The sequence below is a fragment of the Aphelocoma coerulescens genome, chromosome 3 (genome assembly GCF_041296385.1).
Source record: "Aphelocoma coerulescens isolate FSJ_1873_10779 chromosome 3, UR_Acoe_1.0, whole genome shotgun sequence".
NCBI lineage: Eukaryota > Metazoa > Chordata > Aves > Passeriformes > Corvidae > Aphelocoma > Aphelocoma coerulescens.
This window is the reverse complement of record NC_091016.1, coordinates 94,738,493-94,756,149: the sequence shown is the minus strand read 5'-3', so window position 1 is coordinate 94,756,149 and position 17,657 is coordinate 94,738,493. Positions and strand designations below refer to the sequence as shown.

Here is a 17,657-nt window from a genome sequence, read left to right as displayed (position 1 = left end):
ATTACAGTATTAAGGTTGACTATTTACTCAATCTTGACTGAATTAATAACCTCTGAAACAGCATTTCATTACATAATAGAACATTCTTTCTTAGGTATCTCAGGTAATACAGGGTAACATATCATATATATTATTTAGTATAACATACAGTTGACAGGGTAAAGGACCTAAAATTCACACAATGAAAGGGTTATAGAGTAACTCTAATCTGTGCACCATACACATATAGGGATAAATTTTTAAAGGGGTCTCATTTTTCCCTCTGATTTCGTATCATCAGTCTATTTCATGCATGTATGATAGGATTAAGATATCCGTTCTTTCACTTCAGTTCCTAATTGATATATCTTAATCCTTTCATATCTGTCCTTAAAATAAGAGGCCATCTTTAAAAATTTCACCTAAAGTGCTCAATTTTGCCTTCAGATACCTCCATGCAACTTCCATTGAAGTAATTGGAGCTGTGCCTGCATATCTGATGGTGGAACTGGACTCATTGCAATTAAGGTACACATTTACTGACATAATTAGTCATCTGGAATAATTGCTGGGCCCAGTGTGACATTCTGCATGTGCAGAATTTGCTAGATTGGACTCTGCATATGGGAGATTGAAGATTACAATAACTTTATTTTGCGCCTTAAATTTGTAGCTGTAGCAGAATTTTGATGTAGTTTGTTGTACTTAATTTTCTTATTTTTAAATAAGAAATGTGGAAGCAATTCACGGTGATGCCTTCGTATATTTTTTCACACCCAACCAGCACACAGACATTCTATCATTTCCACAGGCATGTTACAAATGATACATGCAGGCACAATTGTGATTTGTGCAGTGGCTTATAGTTTAAAATATCCAATTCTGAGTGCACTGCCTTTTTTTTTTTCGGCCTTGTATCTTTGTGCTGGCAAAGCAGAGACAAAAGAATTAAATGTGTAAAGAATGCCACAGTGAACTAACAGTGTAAAAGCCACACATGAGAGCTTTAGTACTTCTTAATTGAAAATACATAACTACTTCTTTTCCAGTAATTTTAAATTCTCTGTGTTTTGTGATCACAAATTGACTACGTGCAGCTGTAATATAGGTGTCTCTCTCCCATCACTGATCTGGGGAGGGGCTCTTTGACTTATAAAATTAGTTGTTTTTGAGAGTAATATAAATCCATGGTTGACACAAAAGCAGAAGATTTTGTGGAGGTTGCCTCAAATAAAATTAAATTTGTGACACACTAAAAAAATCCAACTTAAAAGAAGTTGTTTGGGATGTTATAACCTCTTAAACCACCATGAACATAGTGAATACTCCTGTGATTTAGAATAGTTACTGATAAATATTTGGGTCTAGTTCTAGAACTGTAAAAAAGTGCCAGTTTTTATGGTATTGATGTTACCTGTACTGCTTTGAATTTAAAATGTTAGCAAGTTTAAGAATAGCAGAATATATAGTTCCTTCTGAAATTTATTCACTACCACAAAGGTTAACTGATTTTGAGGAAGCCTTGGCCCAGGGGCTTTTACACCTCTCGTTCTGTTAGTGCAAGGTCATCTATCTGTGGCAGGCACAGCCAATATTAGTTGACATAACTTGCTAAAATTGAAGAAGATGCTCTTTATAGCACAACTTCTTGAAGGTGTAAGATTTCTGTTTTTAAAGAAACACCACCATATGGAATATGAAAAACACACACACAAAAATTTATTTGAAATAAAAGTGAACATGACAGAGCAAAGTAGTGATTTTAAAGGACTTCTTGTTAAAAAAAAAACCTGCTAGAAGATTAGTGTATTTTGATAGGACTGGTTGAATGGAGAAATTATTTCTCTTAAATAGTCTTAGCTCTGTTAAACTGCTATGTTTCAAGATACTAGGAGGAGTTAATTACTTTAAAAATAAATTTTAATACCGGTTTAATGCATTAGTTCTTAGAATGCTACTGTAATATTTTCTACATTTAAACAAACCCATGCTTAGATGATCATGGATTTATGTCCCCTGTATCCAGAATATTTAACAGGTTTATAATTCAGCCTGCCACCTAAATTTTTTCACTCTTTTCGTATCTGTTGCACCAGCTTGATTATGTGTAGAAATTGGGATGTCTGCCCATTTTCAGGTAAAGATTCTCGCAATGAAAGTGGTTGATTTCTTGACATTAGTGTTCCTTTGTTCTGTGTTTACACCCTGCTTGTTCTACATGTTTGTACCTTTCTTTGTTTTGTTGAAATGGAAATAAGCTAAAATTGTTGCTAAACCATTTGTTTTTTCCAAAAACTTTTCTCTATTTTTAATTGATTTTCATTGTGTGTTTTTGCAGCAAGCTTAGTAGTGGAGGAGCGAACGAGACAGATGAAAATGAAAGTGCACCGTTATAATCAGACATCAGGGTCTGGTTCTAGCCAAGAACATGAGCGTGAGCAATATACCAAGGTAAAGTCAGTAGTATTGGATTGATACTTTGGCTTGAAAATTGAAGGCATAAATTTGTTTATTTAAAATATCATATAACCTTCAAGAACACTGTATTTTAAAGCCTGACAGAAATGTCTTCAAGTAATAGCTTTTTGGCATAATTTTTGCCCCATCTGATGTGCATTAGAGTTAGTCTTTGACATCACCTAAAATGAATCTGTAAAAACCAAAATACTTAAAAACTAGTTCAGGAAAGAAAGATCCTTCAACAGCTGTTAAACAAAGACTTGTCACCTCTAGCTTAGGAAGTCCTCAGACTTCAAATCCCTGGAGTTTGGAAAAGTAGGCCATGAAAGAGTAGGTTGGCCCTTGTTGCTGTCTGATGTGCAGAGAGCCAGACAGAACTAGGCCCAATCCCATGCAGATGTTCTCATATTTGTATAATTTTTTTGCATCCTAATAATGTCAGAGATAAAGTATTTCCTTTCTTGAGATACCTACTGATTACTTTGATTTCCTTTTCTAATGAAAGCATAGAGAGTTTCTGTGAAAATGGAATATATTGAAATTACGTTAACAAAGTTATATAGAGGGATTTTGTTTTCTTGATAAGGCTAAAATGACAGCCCACAACTTTATAATTTGAACTGTATAGGCTTCTAAGCAAACTGCTGAAAATGTCTTGCACATCTGCACTGCTGCTTACAATTCAAGCTCTGAGGAGCTGGATGCTCCTGGAGATACAGGTTAAAATAATGTATAAGTGAGGTACTCATCTAAAACAAAATCAGAAATTTACTTAGGAATGGTTGAATAGGAAATTTGGTGGCTAACTTTTAATATCTAACAGATTTGAAAGATTGGTTCAAGATCTTTGTTGCAGTTAAACATGCAAACAACTTTAATAAGAACTTAGATGAACAATTCTCAAAAGGAAGAGAAACAAGACAAACAAGGCTTTAGGTCCTCAATGGCCAAATTGTGGGACACCAGTGCTATTAAAAAAACTCACCAGCTGGGATGGAAAGCCAATTAGATTCTCTATCAGAAGTGAGAATTTGTTTAACTAGAACAGCTTATTTGCTGCTGGGTTTGCTATTACCGTCAAGAGAGGTCCACTCAGGGCAAGAGGGTGAGATGCAGTGTGTCTCTGTGGTACTTCCCAACCACTTAACATGTTAGAAAAAATAGTCAAAATAGGGTTGATAAAGTTTTCAGGAGAGAGAGGTAATACACAATCTGAGGACTTTTGCCAGGATGACCAGAAACCTTTGTTCCAAGTCAAAAGGCCAGTTTTCTGATTTAGATTATATGTGCTTCCAGATTGATTGAAATTTGTGTGTTTATCATTCTGAAACTTATTTTTAATTCTCACTCTATTTAACATAAACATAATTTTTGCTCTCCAATATGTTTATCTTATTGTAGATCCAGTGTATGGATGAATAGTAGTTAGAAAACATCAACCTGCAATGTTACAAATTTCTCTTATCTTAGAACCTTGTGATTTCTAGGATCTTCTTTTGGTTTTAAATACATGTGGAAATTAAATAAAAATTGAAAGCATAATGAGTACTAAATGAAAAGAACACTGAAATGATTTTATTCAGAATTTTTTTTCTAAAAGTATGAGGAAAATTTTGAAGAAGCAAATTCTCTATCAGATGTTATCTGAGAAATATTTTTGGAGTACCTTGTGTTCTGACAGGCATGTACTTTTTTCCATGCTAAAACGGTGGTAAGAAGAATTGCCCTGGACTTTAAATCTTTAACTTTTCATGTCTTTTCTTCATGATAATGTTGGAGTCCTAGATAAGATGGTCCAACCTAGAATTAATTTTTAAGTGCTAAGAAGGAATTATATTAGCCCATTCTAACACTGTGATATTCAATGATGTGGCTGTGTAGTGGTTTGGCCCAAAATACTCATTACTGTTTACCTTCTGTGACATAAGAATTAGGAGAAAGCAGAGCAGGCACAAAACTCAAAAGAATATAAAGGTGTTTATTAACAGACCTAAAAGAAGGGAAAAAAAAAAATCATACCACACCTTCAGAACACTTTTCCTCCCCCCACCTTTCCCCCTTCTCCCACTGTAAAAAGACAACCCTTGAGATGTTCAGTCTGTTTAAAAGATTGCCAATATTCAAACTAGCCAGCTGATAGGTTCTGTCAGGTCATAGAGGAAGCTGTAACCACCTCTTTGCAGGAAAATCCGGAGCTATACTTGCTAACCCATGAGAGGCTGTTTGCTTCATTTCACTGTGGTGATAGTCCTCACTTTTAAAATGTTACCAAAGCAAACCTTATGCTACTGTCTTTTGCTACTCTGAGAAAATGGTGAAAGAGTCAAGAAAATAACCAAGACAGATGAGGATTTGGACAGCTCAATGAAAATGTTGTTAGTCATATCAGCTGGTGTGGTAATGCTGATGACAGACTTCTAAGAACCAAAGACTGTACCCAATTTCTGCTGCCAAAATCTGTGAAAAGTCTTCGAAAGCTGCAGAAACAATACTTATTTTAAATAAAAAAAATAAAAAATGCTGAGTGGTGTAATAGAAATTCTGGAATAACGAAAAATAAATATTGACTATGAAAGAAATAGCAGTTGCAAGTAGAGTTTGTCCCTCTTTAACAAAATACTTCTTTCTATCCCAAATAGCAGCGTTTGCCCGTTGCTTCAAAAAATAAATATATTTGTTAGAGAAATTATGCTGTGCTGCACACTGAGAAAAAGAGCCCATTCTGCATTTCAGAGCAATCAACTCACATGGATTTGATTGTTCCAATATTTTAGCATTTGCACATATACTTGTTTCATTACATACAAAATTCTCTAAATCATTCATATTTGCAATGGTTAATTATGCATATATAAAATAATTCCTGGAAGTTAAATAAGTTTTCTCCTATATTGAAACAAGCCTTTTTTTTAAGAGATATTGTGATCTGTCCTTTGCAATTTCCAGTCCATTTTTGATGCATTACAGTTCTGTAGGTTTTACCACTCAGTTTCTCAATTTTCTAGTTTCAGTAAGCAAGCAATAGTTTTCCAAGCATACACCATGCAGGTTTCTGGTTTGAACATCCATTAATGGGTTTTGAACAGGCAACTGTCTGCCCTGCAACATTTGTATATATCTTCATGGCTGTTTCACTCTAGTTGTTTTGAGACTTTCACAGAGCTCACATCCTCATTTCCTTCCAGTGCAGTGGAAAGGCTCCATAATTTATGTGAGACAGTTAACTTCTAATAAGCTAAACAAAAAAAGAAATTTAAAAAACTGCCAGACCTCTGAGGATTTGTCAAAAGGGTTTAAAGAAGAGCTTTAAATATGCCTGCCTTCTTTCTTACATATTGGTAAGGCTGTAGTGGCTAGTGTGCACATATTTTCACTGTTTCAGTGCTTGAGAGAATCAAAACATGGGTGTCATAATTCTGGATTTGCACAGAGGTAAATTACAGTATAACTTAATTAGCCTTTTAATTTAAAATACAGTAAGTTTTTTTATTCCAGATGCCACACACAGAACACAAACATCATGCTGCAGCTGCTCCGGCTTTCCATTTTTTTGGAAGGTCTGTTTATTTAAGAGAGTGACTGACTAGAGCACTGTAGTATGTACTTTAAAAGGATATCACTCTATATTTAGATGCACTACTGACTTAAGACTGTATATGATTGAAAAGCATTTAGCAGAAAAGTGTAATCATGCATTTGTTCAGTGGCACTGTGGATTTAACTCAGTAGTTACTGTCTTAACTCTTATGTGTTAACAGTTCATGTCTAAAGGAGGGGCTGGGTAGGATACTTGGGCTGATAGGAGGATAATTATGTTAAGTTTTATGTCATGCTGGGCAAGGCATTTAGGGCTGTGTATGGAAAGTGCTTTTGGACATAGATGTGGTGAGAATCTTCTTTTGGTCCCCTTCACCAACCTTGAAGAAAAAATTCTTTATGTCATATCAAGATTGCAGTCGTTCCACTACTGGCTGGATTTTACCAAATGTAGTGAGTTCCATTCCTTTGACCTGTGGGCTTCACTGCAGTTTCCTCCTGGTTTGACTTGCTCGTTTTTTCTGTTCCCTGTTCGGAGGTTGAGCGGTGTTCATAGTAGCTGGATACAATTATAGGAGGAGTTATTTAGAATCATTGGTGCTTAGTGGGCTCTGGGCCACAGTGTGAGCTGCTCCTAAGACAGAAGCTGATGGAAGTCAGTGATGAGTCCTGAACACCCCAAGGTGCCAACTGCTGGGCTGTGAATGCTGGCAGCATTCAGAGGAACCCTGTGTGAGCAATCATAAAACTCAAGGTGCTTTGTGCAGGATTCAGTGTTTTCTGACAAACTTCCTCGTTAGAGTATGGTGCCTCAAAAAATAGCTGCAACTTCAAGACTTGCATAAGTCCCTGGGTGAATATATGAATGTGGTCTGGATTTCTCTTTCCTCATTTTAATGCCCATTTTATTTTCTCATTTAATTTCCTCATTTTAAGCACATAATGAGGTATATATTTGCCAAGGTTAATCACCTGGGGCTTTTTTTGTAGTCAAAGGACAGCACACTCATTCAATTTTTAAAGCTCTGAACTCTTGTATTCATCATGGTTTTGGGAGTTAAATCTAGAAATAGAAATACCTCTTAATATGGAAGATTCCAATTATAATAGACTGTTAAATGACTTCTAAGATGTGCCTTATAATGAGTAAAATTGCTAACATTGTTAGTCATTAAGGAGCTGTAAAATTATTTGTAAGTACACTCTTGGTTTATGTCTGCATTCTTCCCATTGATGTTAATACATCTGCAGTTCATCATACCCCTTTTTTCTCCTTTTGCTGGTGTGCAAGAAGTAACAGCTCCACTGGTGGTAAAGTGAATGGAAGAAGTGCATTCCATCTGTTTGTAATGCAGGCAGGGACAGTGCAGGTATTTTTGGCATTTGAAACTAGCTGCTATTAATGTTTAAAAAACCAGACCTACTCCTTAGTAATTGCTACTGAAGTTGCTGCAAACTTCAGCAACTCTCCTAATGTCATAAATAGTGCACCTTGGAAAAGGAATGTTACATAAGCTTTAAGATACAGAGTTGAAAGAGAAGTGATTGCACTGAAAATATACTTTGTTTTGAAGCTTCAAAATGATATAATATTTAAATATAATATGTCGGGGAAATGTATTGCAAATATATGTGCAGTTATAAAGAGCAGCAGTTTTCTGCTTTACACAACAAATGTATCATATTATTTTTGAGCCCAGCTGGAAACCTGCAGGCATTACTTCATTTCAGATACCATGTAAGAGGATCTTAGTCCATGTTATTTCTCTTCTGAATGATACATTCAGATGTATTGCAAGAGTAAAATATTCTCATTTTAATGAGCACTGCTTTGTGGAAGAGTACTATTTACTTCTCTCTATGTTTGAAGGGAAAAAAGTTAACTTCAAAATTTCTTTCATTTTGTTCATCTGTTAGCTGAGATGATTGACTATCAGATTGTATCAGAGGTAGGTAGGAAATCGGTAGGAAAACTGGTATGCCTTCTGTAGAGGTCAGTGAATTAAAAGGAGCGGGTATAGGAAGGAAAAGCTAAATCCAGAAGTAGTAGTAGGAAAATGTAAACTATGTAGCACTCAGCATTAATTTTCACCATCACTACTTTTTGTGCTAATCTCTATTTCTGTGAAGGAAAAGGTTTTCAGTTTCTTGGGAATCACAGCCCTGGCATACAGTATAAAGGGGTAGGGAAAGCTCAGCCGTGCCGTGAAAATCTCATTTAGGAAAGGATGCTTCATGTTTTCTTCACTAGCTGTGTGATTGCAATACAAAGCAAGTAGAAGACATGGATTCAGTTTTTTCTTTATGTCCCATCTCACTGTAAAATTCTCTGTTTACCAACATACATACATACCAAAAACTGTCCTTTAAGCCAGTCTGGTATGTACAAAACAATTCAATTTTTTTGACTGCTGGACTATATGGAGCAAAACAGACTGAGGATATGTATGTAGTCCCCCCTTACAGGGGATGATATCTGGGCTGAAGGCCCCTGCACCAATAAATGGTTTCATACTGATACTGAGCAGTCAATTGATGAAGCTGAATCTCTAAACAGCCACTGATACACAAACTGGGACTTCTAACGACTTTCCCAGTGTTCTAACCAGTAAGCTCCAAAACCATGCTTGATGCTTTCTCTCTCTCCCTCCTCCCCATCTTCCCCAGCCCATGTAGATAACCCATGAAAGGTGGAGCGAATTCAGTACAAGCGAAACAAAGGATTTTCTTCATGACATACACAGTCCACCTGTTGAACCATAAGTTGAGTGCTCAAGAGCCAGATTCGGGTGTGGCTTGGAACAAAGGCCAGCAGCCTATGTCTCCCTGAATACTTAGAAGAAAGGCTTCCAGCAGGACAGCTTCCAGAAGTCACTGCATCTGGCCTTGATGGTTCTCTTGATGGGGGAGTCTGCCCTCCCCAGCAGCACATCATGGTTACTCAGGGACCACCTAAGTCTCCCACCATTGCAGATTCACTGTATGCACTCTCAAACCAGAGGGTACAAAGAGAATATGGATTTTTTGGTGAGGAAGAGAGGTAATTGGACATTAAAATGGCAGAGGGAAGAAGTCAGATTGTCTACAGCAAACACAAATAAAACATGGAGGTATTTCTGAGACAGTCTGTTACTATGCTTAAGAAACCCCATGCATCTGAGAAAGATTGCTTGGTTTTATTTTAAACAAAGTGTTTTTAAAACCTCAACTGCAAAGGAATAATTTCTAGGTATAATTTAAATATATGGGATGGGTGAAATCCCTATTTCACTAAAATCAACATAAATTTTATTATTTAATGGGATGATTTTGCAAGTTGCAAATCTGTTTAGCTTAATAGAATGCCAGATCATTCCATGTGTCCAGGTGGTTTTCATATTTTTATGTGTCTCATTTAGAGTAGCTTGAAGGATTCATTAGGAATTCTTAAGGAATTTTGCATAAGACATCAAGGCTGTCTTGAGACTGGGGCAGTTTAACCTATACTGGAGGGAATTAACCATTCAGTTTTCTAGCCTCTGAATATTTAGCCTAAGTAAAAAGTTCTCAAACTTGTATTCTTGCTTTGAATATTTTTTTACACTTTAGAATAAAAATTTGATATCTTATTATGAACTAGATCTGATAAGAATTAGTATGCTTTGTGTTTCCACTTTGGAGTTCCAATTTTATCTTGCAGTCTGAAGGACAGCAAGCAGCAAAATTTTTAACAGACTACAAGCCATTAAAAAAAGGGGATCTGAATAAACATATCAGCATAGTCTCACCTTAACCCCATTGGGCATTTATATTCAGTAAAGTCACAACAAATTACTTGTAAAGAGAACCTTCCAATAAATTCTCACTGTAGTTGAAAATATTTTTGAATATCAGAGAACTTGAGCCTTGTTTGTTACCCACTTTCTTAAAGTTACTTTTAATAAACCAGAACTTTCTCTGCTGCAGATGTTTTTACTCAGCCCCTGCAAGGCTCTCACAGGGTAATGCTAAGAGTTTTTGCTAGGCAGTGTTCTAATAACCTGAAAAATACACTGAGACAGTAAATTTATATAACCTCCATTTGTCCTGCAGATTGCCATATTTACAATTGATGCTTAGAATTGTCTTTATTCCTTCCCCTCCTCTACTCCTATTAAATTCCTCATTTTATCTTCAGTGTTTTACCAAGAGGTTTCCAAGTGTACACAAGCATAGATGCTGAAAGGCACTGAAGCAAGAGAAGATAAACCTGGCTTTAGGAGAAGAGACCTGATAGATTCATCTGTACAAACTCAAGCTTGTGTTTGCCAGGTTTTTGAAATTAAGTCATGGCATTTGCTGAGTGACTCATCCAGCAATCCAGTGCCTAGTTGGAGTTTGGATATTCACAGTCACTGATTTGTGTATGATTCATAAATAAACTTTTATGACTTGCAATTTTACAGAGCACAGATCTGGAAAATGAACTCCCCAGAGTGTCATGTCAAAAACTGCCTAGCTCTCCTATGTGTTAATAGTTTTCCCATAATATACTTCGGGAAGTATGCCACTGGTTTAGTTCCTTTCCAGCCAAGAGTACCTTCTTCTAATGACAGAGAGTTTTAGTTTTGTGAGCCTGACAATTATTTGGTCCTCATATCTGTGTCAGTGAAGATTTAGGTAAGTGTGACATTGCTAGGATTGAACTGATTGCTGTCTAACTGATGATATGAGAAATAAGAGCATTATGTTAATAGGTGGTGTGGTGTCAAAGTTGATTTTAAAAGTGAAGTAACTTCTCCCCCTGTCCACATATTCCCCCTGCTGGGTCTTCTGCTAGTGCTTATGCGTGTGCAGATAGATGTAAATGCAACTAGAGCAGGGAACTGATCTGCCTGGAAACAAATACTGTATTTGTTGAGCTACCTTTCTGCCTAACTAGTCCTCTAGTATCACAATACAAAGAGATGTTTTGAGATAGAAAATGTACTTTTTTTCTTTTTTAATAGAACTTAGGAACTGAAATCAGTCCCTAATAGCTTCAGGTAGCATTATATTTCATTCAGGCTCATATGCAGTTTTATGTGCAGGTATTTAATAGCATATATTTTTAATATTTTTAAAATTTTTAAAAGAGTCTGTAGCCAAATGGATGGGTATGCATGTGCTTGAGATGTCTGTCTGCTGCATAAATATTTCATATAAATGTTTCATTATTTTCTAGTTCTAGTGTGCTGAAGAACCAGCAGTCTATTTAATTTCCAATGCTGTATTTTATTCCAAGTATCTTCTTTAGTCCATAAATGGACATGTTTGATTTGTGCACTAGACATAAAGGCATTGTTTAATGTAGGCATTTCTTTGAATTTCATACAATTTTGTTACATCTAAAAGCAGTTAAAGAGAATTGTTGTGCTTAGGCCATTTGTTGTCTCGATGAATGCGTTCTGTTTTGATGAGACTCCTCACCCTGTCTTTTCTTGATCTCTAGTATAATATACAAACAGATCAGTACAGAAGTTGTGATAACGTCTCTGCCAAATCATCAGATAGTGATGTCAGTGATGTGTCAGCCATTTCCCGAACCAGCAGTGCCTCTCGCCTCAGCAGCACAAGTTTTATGTCAGAGCAATCCGAGCGCCCTCGGGGCAGGATCAGGTGAGTTCTCCATGCAGCTTCAATTGCATCACACTCCCTCCTTCACTGAGTTCCAGAATACAACCAGAAAGTCTTGAAACTAGATAGCCATGACATAAGAATTTGTGAAAAATGTTATGCACATATAAACTGTCTTCCATTACTGGCCTAAGATGACGTTATTTTTGCAGTTGTGCATCTAAAACAGAAAGCAGACTTCCCATGAGGGGATGGTAGATTCATGTATTTATGGCCAGTTGAACTTGAACACAGGCTGTCCTCTCATTGTTGGCTAAGAATCAATGTCATGAATAAGTCAGTAAGGTATTAAAGCAGAAATATTACTAGATTTTTTAGTTAAACAATTTTTTTCATAAAAGCTTGGGTTTTCTTTCTCAAAGTATTTTTCCTTACCTACCTGCCTTTGTTTTGCTGTTTTTGTGTATATGATAAATTTCTAGATTTTAAACTATTATTCATATAGTAATTTTGGTATCTGTGGTTTGAAAGTAGTTTAATTCATTTGCATTATCAATAAACAAATACATCTTTCCTCCTTGATACTAATCTGTTCTGGGGTTAGGGCTTTTTAGATGCACAGATTGGTTTTGTTTTCATTTAACTTGACGACAAAACTCCCAGCAACTATAATGGCTTTAGTATTGGCTTGGCAGTCTTTGATTACATCTGCCAGTTTCTGAACTCTCAAAAATTTGACTTAAATTGTTATAAAACACAAGAAGAATTCCAAACTATTAAAAAAAAAAAAAATCCCTATTAGGAAATCTGCCTGGAAGGCATAATTTACCACACAGAACACTTCTAGACAGACTCAATGTCTGAGAAGATCGGCTACAGGAGTTTGGTGTGTTTATACAACAGGAAGGGATGTTAGGGAAACTCAGAAACTGGCCTCTATGTTTGAGCTAGATCCACCTTATTTTCTTTTTAAGGACTGCTCATAAGGATATTTAAAGTTGTATTTCAGATTGGTGGAGGTATAACCTGACAGTTGCAGTAATCCACAGTGCAGCAGAACACTGCAGTGGAACTGTAAATGTATTTAAAGTCATTTCAATTCATGTCTTTAAATGTTGCATTCCATTGTGTCCTAGCTTTTCAGTATTTGACTCTTACAAAGGGCAAAGCCCTTTTGGTATTCATACCAAAATACCTTATTTCATAGATACAGAATTTTTCTCAACTAGACCCTCTCACAATGTCTTTGTCAGGTTCAACAAAATAAGATTTTTTTCCATAAGTATGCCTAACAGATTTCATCAGAAATTTTCCTTGAGTTCAGAATGTGTGATCACGAATATCAGAACCGGGTGAACCCGTAACCTTGTGTGAGCCTGGAAAGGGTGAAACCTGGGGTCAAATCCTCAACCTCTTCCATTCTTAGGGGTAGCAGAGCACTTTGGGTACAGGACTGGGGGACCTCATACACAAAACCAAGTGTCTGCGGTGGGAGCTCCAGTTCAGCTTCACTCTAGACCATAAAGTGAGATGTAATTGAAATTCAAATGCCTCCCCTTTCTGATACTGTCCACAGAATCCATACCTCAGAAATTAGACACCTTATGCTTGCTTGCTTTAATCTTCTCTAAATTCAGGTAGTACTTCCATAGTGAACAAAATGTATAGTAATAACATACAATGCAGTTCCTTTGATAGAAATATGAGGAAGAAATTAAAAAATTGGGGAAAGGTTTGATTGTATTTGGAACAATATTTTTCATCTTGAGATTCATGCTGCTTAACTCCAGCCTTAAAAGCTAGATATCTTGAGTGGAATTCACATTAAAAAATAGGTTTTTATTAAATTATTTTTCTATCTTACCTAAGCCAGCATGAAAAAGAAAAAAACACCTATTGTCTTGGATGGTTCACCTAATCTTCAGACAGGTGTCAAAGACAGGGGAATTATCCTTTTCTAGCATTAATTGTTGAAGAAACCCTAGATGACTTGTTTAGATTGGTTGCTTTCATTTTTGACATCTAAAGTTAGATTAAATGGATTCTTTATCTCAATTGCTAATATTTCTTTAAGGTCAAGGAATTAAGGAATTAGAAGTTTTAAGTTCAAGTTTGATTACTAATTTGAAATTCAAGTTTTATTTTTGCCTCCAAAGAACCCAAAATTAACATATATCAAACAGGATGGGATAGGATGGGATGGGATGGTTGAGCAGGAGGGGCAACATTTTTTGTCTTCCTGATTTTTGTCTTACTGAAACCACATATCCAGCATCATCTTCATTTGGAAGTGTGTCAGGCCAGTGGCCATGGCAACTTTGTGAGCGTAATGTTAAGTTTAAGAACAAAGTCTGTTAAACTGCCTTTTTTATCCACCTACTTTTGTTCTCCAGATATGTTCTAGGGATGGACCTAGTAAGCATATAGAGACTCAAAGGAGGTGGCTCAGTTCTGCCATTTCACTCAACTAAGTCATTCAGCAAGTATCCTTAGGTACATTTTGTATCCAGAAAGAAAGTACACAAATTCACAATACGCAAGTGAGAGTTCTGGTCTGCATCCCCTTTAGAAAGGATATCTGCATCTCTTTCTCCATCAAGCAGAGAAAAATTATTCCTAGGGCTATTGACCAGCAAGCTGAGCTAATTAAATTAAATGGAGAAACATGATTGAAGACTAGTCTGGGGTTCTGATTAGTAACCTGAAGTTAACAACAAAACAGGGCAGGAAGGAGCCACACAAAGTGTATGCACATGAAAAAGGATGTGATTGAGAGAAGACAATTTAGGGAAAGCTCTCATACCTTTACTGGGAAATCAGCACAAGGGTGTGGCTCTCCGGATGGCCTATGCTCTAAAGCATGGGGAGCAAACAAGAGGAATTAGAGGTTTGTGGTGCAGCTGCAGGGCTATGGTCTCACCATGATCACAGGGAAGTGGTGGGATAGCTCATATTACTGGAGTGCTGCAATCCATGGAAGCACAGGACAGGATAGCAAGGAAGGAGTGATAGGAAGGATAGCAAGCCCTTTGTGTGAGAGAGCAGAATATGCAGGGTGATGAACCAGCTGAGAGTTCATAGGTCAGGATTCGAGGCCCAACCAATGTCATGATATTGTGGGTGTCTGCTATGGACTTCCTGATCAGGAAGAAGAATTATATGAAGCCTTCTTCCAGTTGTGGGTTCTGGTTTCCCTGGAGAATTTAAACCATCCTGGTATCTGCTGGTTGAGCAATGCAGTAGGGCACAAGTAATCCAGGAGGTTTCTGCAGTGCACTGATGACCAGAGGGAACGTCTGGAGCAAGGACTCAGCAGAGGATGATCAGATCAAGGAACATTTAAATAAACTGGACATGTACAAGTTATTGGCACATGACAAAGTGTACCCATGAGTACTAAATGAGCTGGTGTTGACTGATGTCTTTACAAGGCCACTCAATAACCTTTGGAACATGGCAGTCAGGGGATGTTCTTGAAGACTTGAAGAAAGAAATCATCACTTCTGTCTTCAAGAAGGGAAAGGGATCTTGGAAACTGTCAGCCTTATCTCAACCTCTGAGTAGGTGAGAGAGGAAATAATCATGGAAACTATTTCCAAACATACGTGTAGAACAAGGGGGTGATTGTGGATAGTCAGCACGAATTTACAAAGGGCAAATCAAGCCTGACCAGCCTGATATCCTTCTTTCATTAGCTGATGGATGAGAGCAGAATATCAGATGTTCTCTGTCTTGTCTTTAGTAAGATTTTCAGCACCCTTTTCTAAAACACCCTCATAGACAAACTGAGGAACTACACCCTAAGTAAGTAAACAGTGAGGCAGATTGGAAACTGGCTGAATTCCAGGTTCAGAGCATTGTGACCTGTGACACAAAGTCCAGCTGGAGGCAAATCACTTGTGATGTATGCCTGGGATCAATATTATGGCAGTACTGTTTAACATCTTCATTGGTGTTTGGAATGATGGGGCAGAATGCACCCTCAGCAGGTTTGCAGACAACAGAAAACTAATAGGAATAGTTGATATAGTAGGGGGATGTGACACTATTCAGAGGGACCTCGACAGGATGGAGAAATGGGCCATTAGGAACCTCATTACGTTCAACAAAGGAAATGAAAAATCCTGCAGCTGAGGAGGAGTAACCCCATGTGCCATTGCAGCCTGGGGGCTCACAGCTAGAACTCAGTTTTGCAGCTGGAAAGCAGCTTTTGAGGAAAGACCCTAGGATGTGTGTGGATGCTAAGATGAACCTGAGCCAACAATGCCTCCTTGCATTTAAGAAGACCAACACCATCTTGGGCTGCATTAGGAAGAGTGTTGCCAGCAGACTGAGGAATGTGATCCTTCCCCCTCAGCAGAGCTGAGTAGCTCTAGTGAGACACATCTGGAGTTTGAAGTCCAGTGCTGGGCTCCCCAGTACAAGAGACATGGAACTACTGCAGCATGTCTAGCAAGGGACCATGAAGATGGTGAAGGGATTGGAGTGTCTGTCATACAAGGAAAGGCCAAGAGACCTGAGTGTTCACCCTGGAGGAGAGAAGGCTCAAGGGAGATCTCACCGATGTGCACAAATGCCTGCTGAGAGGGACTGGAGAAGAAAAGGCCAGACTCATCTCAGTGAGAGGATGAGCACAAGCTGAAATAAGGCAAATCTCACTGAAACATGAGAAAAACATTTTTTCTGCAAAAGTTATTAAACACTGGAACAGGTGGTGCAGAGATTTTGCACAGTCCAAATATCTGGGGATATCCAAACCCCACGTAGATATGGCCCTGAGTAACCTGCTGTTATTACCCCTGCAGTATGTAGGAGAGTTGGACTATGCAATCTCCAAAAGTGTCCTCCAGCCTCAACTGTTCTGTGACTCTCAGATTTTCATTTCATGCTACTTATTATGCTGTTCTCTTGCACAAAATGCTCAGTGTGTTTAGTTTGGAGCCAGGTGAAGTAACTGGAGGTTTGCCTTCTCACTGAGGACAAACAGCAGCAGTGAGCTGCAGATCTCTCAAGGGGATGTAGTCAGAGGCCACTCTCTGGATTGGAAATAGATTTTCTCCCATTGGTTTTCCATCCTCCCACGTTGTACACTGGAACTAGTTTGATACACTTTATAGTGGTGAGGGGCTAGAGAGAGTCTGAAGGGTCTTCTGACCTCCTCTCAGGCTTCCCAATAGTGCTGTTTATTACATCATAAATGTATGTGATGTGACTGGTGCAATATGGTGGTTCAGTCCTTCCCCCGCCCTCTCTTTAGACCAGGACTGCATCCATCCTTCCCAGCACACTGGTTCACTAAAATGCACTGCACCACAGGGCCAGCTGAGCAAAGTTTAACTTCTTGTCATAACAGTAAAGGAAAACAATATGCCAAGGTTTTTCATGCATTTGATGAGACTGAGGTCTGTGTTGAAATAAAGAAACCCACTCATTTAATGTTAATTACAAAAGTAATTAAAGTCTTTATATTGAATTTGTGCTACAGTGACTAAGGGTGTAATCAAGATACTTTGCTCATGAAGAAAATGAAATGTAAAATCTTTTCATTATTGCTATAAATATTGCAAACAGAACTAGTGGAGGCAACAACAGAAGAACACCAAAGCTTATTAATCAATGAAAGTAAATCACCTGGAAAATGGAAACGAATTCACAAGTCATTTCAGACTGGCTTTGTGGGGGATATTCACTATGCCCCACTCATTATCTAAACCTGGGAGAAGATCCTGAAAATGTGGGGAGTATAACAGATTTTTCGTACCCTGCCTAAGTTTGATCCTGTATTTCTTAACTAACCAGTGTAAGGGCAAGTTCATATTATATAAAGAAAGGATTGAGCTGTATAAATTTGCAGTGGAATATGCAGTGCTGGAGCCTAGCATAAGAGGGATCTGTTGTGTATATTGGGTAAAATTGGGTATTCCTGGGGTTTATAGCTCTCATTACTGGTATTCTGTATAAAAATAAATGTTATTTTAATTATTCAAGATGTTATCAACCCAGACCCTTGTCTGGAAAAGGATACATCATGTACTTGGAATCAAGGTGGTTCCTCACTCTTGGATTCTGAGAGCCTTCAGGGTGTCATACCAGAAGACACAGTAGAT

General features: G+C 37.6%; 1 protein-coding gene across 5 annotated transcripts in view; it reads left to right on the top strand.

Moving 5' to 3' along the window:
- Window positions 1-17,657, top strand: part of LOC138108531 (regulating synaptic membrane exocytosis protein 1-like) — a 182,866-nt gene that overhangs the window by 110,385 nt on the left and 54,824 nt on the right. For all 5 annotated transcript variants that reach the window (XM_069011330.1, XM_069011329.1, XM_069011333.1 and 2 more), the window contains 2 exons: window positions 2,318-2,430; window positions 11,426-11,592. In XM_069011330.1, the coding sequence (XP_068867431.1) occupies window positions 2,318-2,430; window positions 11,426-11,592 (280 nt within the window). The remainder of the gene's footprint in view (window positions 1-2,317; window positions 2,431-11,425; window positions 11,593-17,657) is intronic.